Source organism: Triticum urartu, chromosome 3A (assembly GCF_056163025.1).
Source record: "Triticum urartu cultivar PI428250 chromosome 3A, HENAU_Tu73, whole genome shotgun sequence".
Taxonomy (NCBI): domain Eukaryota; kingdom Viridiplantae; phylum Streptophyta; class Magnoliopsida; order Poales; family Poaceae; genus Triticum; species Triticum urartu.
Genome location: NC_141875.1, coordinates 645,588,914 through 645,591,776, shown reverse-complemented (window position 1 = coordinate 645,591,776; position 2,863 = coordinate 645,588,914). Strand labels below are relative to the sequence as shown.

The window sequence follows — 2,863 nt, the reverse complement described above, 5'->3', positions numbered from 1 at the left end:
CAGAAGCGTACATACTCCCGCCAATACGGCTCAACAGTATGTGGTGTGTACATACTGGCACTCTGCGTACACCGCGTGTCGACAGCGTAGCGAGGCCCACGTACAGAGATTAGGAGTGGTGGGCGCTGGTGACAGGCAGAGAGGGAAGCAGTTGGGCATTGGTCCATGGAAACCAAGCCAAACCAACCCAAACCAAACGCGGGTTCAGCTTCAGGAATACAGTATGCCCCGAGCCCAACTGCCCTGCTGCCGCTGCTGCCTCACCGAGACGCCGACCAGCCGCGCACCCACTCAATCACCCATCCATAATCCACGGCCCATGCATTATCCGTCCATGCCATGTAGGAGTATTAATCCACGGCCCATGCATTATCCGTCCATGCCATGTAGGAGTATATGCGTTGCGTGCGTCTCGCTGTCACGTGTTGTGCAAAAATAGTCCTGCCCTGGGGCTGGGTGGGGGTGGGTACGAAATTACCAACCGTCCCAACCCAACCCACTCCCTCCCTCCCTGTTTTCTTCCTCCCCTGCCCCCACCGCGCCGAGCACCACAGCGTGTATGCATGCAGTGCGAGTGCACCGCTGTTGCCGCCGCTGCCGCACCAGGCTCTCGATATAGGAGTCGCTAGGCTACCGGCTACGCGTGGTGCCAGCGCCAAAACTACCGCTACAAGTGGTGTGGTATTCTACTATTCGCCCCACGCCGCACCGCAGGTCGCCGCTTGCCTTGCCTAGCCACTCTCTGCCCCCTCTGCTTCTAGCTCGCTCCCGGCCGATACCAAACTCGGCAACCAGTACCGTGGGCGGGCGGCTCGGCTGCTGCAGCACTAGCAGTAGCACTAGCGCCTCTGTCTCCTCCGCTCCTGCTCCAGTTAAGGCTACCTCGCCGCCCGCCTGCCTTCCTTCCTTGCTCGCGCGCTAGCCGGCTAGCCCCGGGGCCCGGCCGGATTGATTTCTTGGTTGGTTCTGGAAGCGGCCGGCATGGGCAGCAGGGAGCAGCAGCGCGGCCGGAGGGACCGCTTCATCGTCATCCCCTTCTCCGCCTGCCGCTCCGCCGCCAGCGTCGACGTCGTCCACTCCAAGAAGCCCCAAGGTACGCCGCCGAGCAGGGCCTAGCTAGCTAGCGCGCTGTCTTGGTACCGTTTTACTTCTTGTTCGTTCGCTGATTGATTGGATGTTGGATTGGCGGCGACTGTACGTACGCAGGTGCTGGCGGTAGCGGCGAGGGGACGTCGGCGGCGCCGGGGATTAAGCCGGCCAAGGGGGAGTCGCTGTCGCTGGTGGCGCGGCTGCTCCGGGGGTTCAAGAACCTCTCCCACCAGATCTTCGCGGTGTACGACGAGGAGGACGAGGAGGAGGAGGAGCCGGAGATGGTGATCGGGCTCCCCACGGACGTCAAGCACGTCGCGCACATCGGCTGGGACGGCAGCACCAGCACCACCTCCAGCGTCCGCTCCTGGAACCGCGCCGCCCCTCCTCCTGGCACCACCGCTCCGGCCACCGCGTCGGCGTCCACCTCAGCCTCAGCCTCCTCCTCCGCCGCTCCTCCACCGCCACAGGCGCAGCCGCCGGCTCTGTCCGCGCGGCAGTTCGAGCTCGCCATGGCCGCGCAGGCGTCCGCGGCCACCACGGGGACCACGGCCAGCACCAGCGGCACCGGCACCAGCGGCGCCGCCCGGCGCCACCGCCACTACAGCTAGCGCGCGGCCGCGGGACGTCACCAAGCGGGGCGTGATTAAGCCGAGCGTGAATCTGGACGGCGGGTGGTGGGTCGTGCCGTCGTCACGAGCCCTTGTCTCTTGCTCCCGGAATTATCATCAGTTTCCCGTCAGAGCGAGCGATCCGTGTGTTCCCTTGTGTACGTACGTAGCCATGGCGTGGCGCCATACTTTTTTCCCGGGGATTTTTTGTTGGGTTCCTGCTTGTTTTACATACATGGTCACTGCCGAATCCTGATACTGTAACCGGAGCACTATATTTTACTCGCTAAGCTTTGGCCGGTGGCCCTCGTCGTCGCGCCACCTTTTTCTCGGTCGCCTCGGCGGTTCTGGGCGGCCGCGCGCGGCGCGCACGTGAACCCGCCGCTCGCGCCGGCGCGCTCCAGCGTCGCCGGTTCGGCCTTTTCCCCCGCTTCGATCGCCGCGACCGGCCGGCAGCGCGGCACGGCGCGCCCCATAAACTACGCGTGTGCGCGCTCAGGTACGTGATCAATGGGCTGTCGTCGACGCACTGCGCCCGTGGATGTCGCGTGGCCGGGTGCAGAGTGAAGTCTGATTTAAACCCTGATTTCATAGAGTGTGACATTAATGAACCCTCACGTCTAAATCCCTGAAATTTGTACCCTATATTTCTCGATCCCGGTCAATCTAAACCCTAGACTGATTCTATACTTGTTTGGAAGGACAATCCTGATCGGGATCGGTTGTTTCTCTCACGTACTACACGGGCCTACATGTCATATTTTATCTTCTTCCTCAATCTTCCCTACTCTCTTCTAAGCGTCCATCTTCTTCCTGGAATAGTAAGTATGGCGAGCACGGCCACGAGGCCAGCGCGTGGAGCTGCGCATTTAGGACGCCGGAACCCGATCTCGACGACGCCCTGGAGATCTTTCATTTGGCGGACCGTCGGTTTTTCCAGAGATCCTTGACCTGCGGCTTCACCTCCGCGCGAGCGCGAGGAAAACAACAGATGCCGTCACCTCCCCGCTCGTGGTTGCTGATGCGTCATTCCTTTGTCTGCGTCGGTTGCACGCGGCCTCCCCTCCGTCCGCCTCGCCGCCCCTGCGGCAGGGTTGGGCATGGCGTGCGGCTCTCGGCCAACGCGCCCAGAACGAGCAAAGGTACGGCTGCACGGCCGCACG

General features: G+C 62.7%; 1 protein-coding gene across 1 annotated transcript; it reads left to right on the top strand.

The window, feature by feature from the left end:
- Nucleotides 1–529: 529 nt before the first annotated feature.
- Nucleotides 530–2,008, top strand: LOC125549003 (CRIB domain-containing protein RIC4). The gene is made up of 2 exons (XM_048712508.2): nt 530–1,093; nt 1,207–2,008. The coding sequence occupies exons 1-2, from the start codon at nt 982–984 to the stop codon at nt 1,698–1,700; spliced, it is 606 nt and encodes a 201-aa protein (XP_048568465.1). The 5' UTR covers nt 530–981; the 3' UTR covers nt 1,701–2,008.
- The last annotated feature ends 855 nt before the right edge of the window (nt 2,009–2,863 follow it).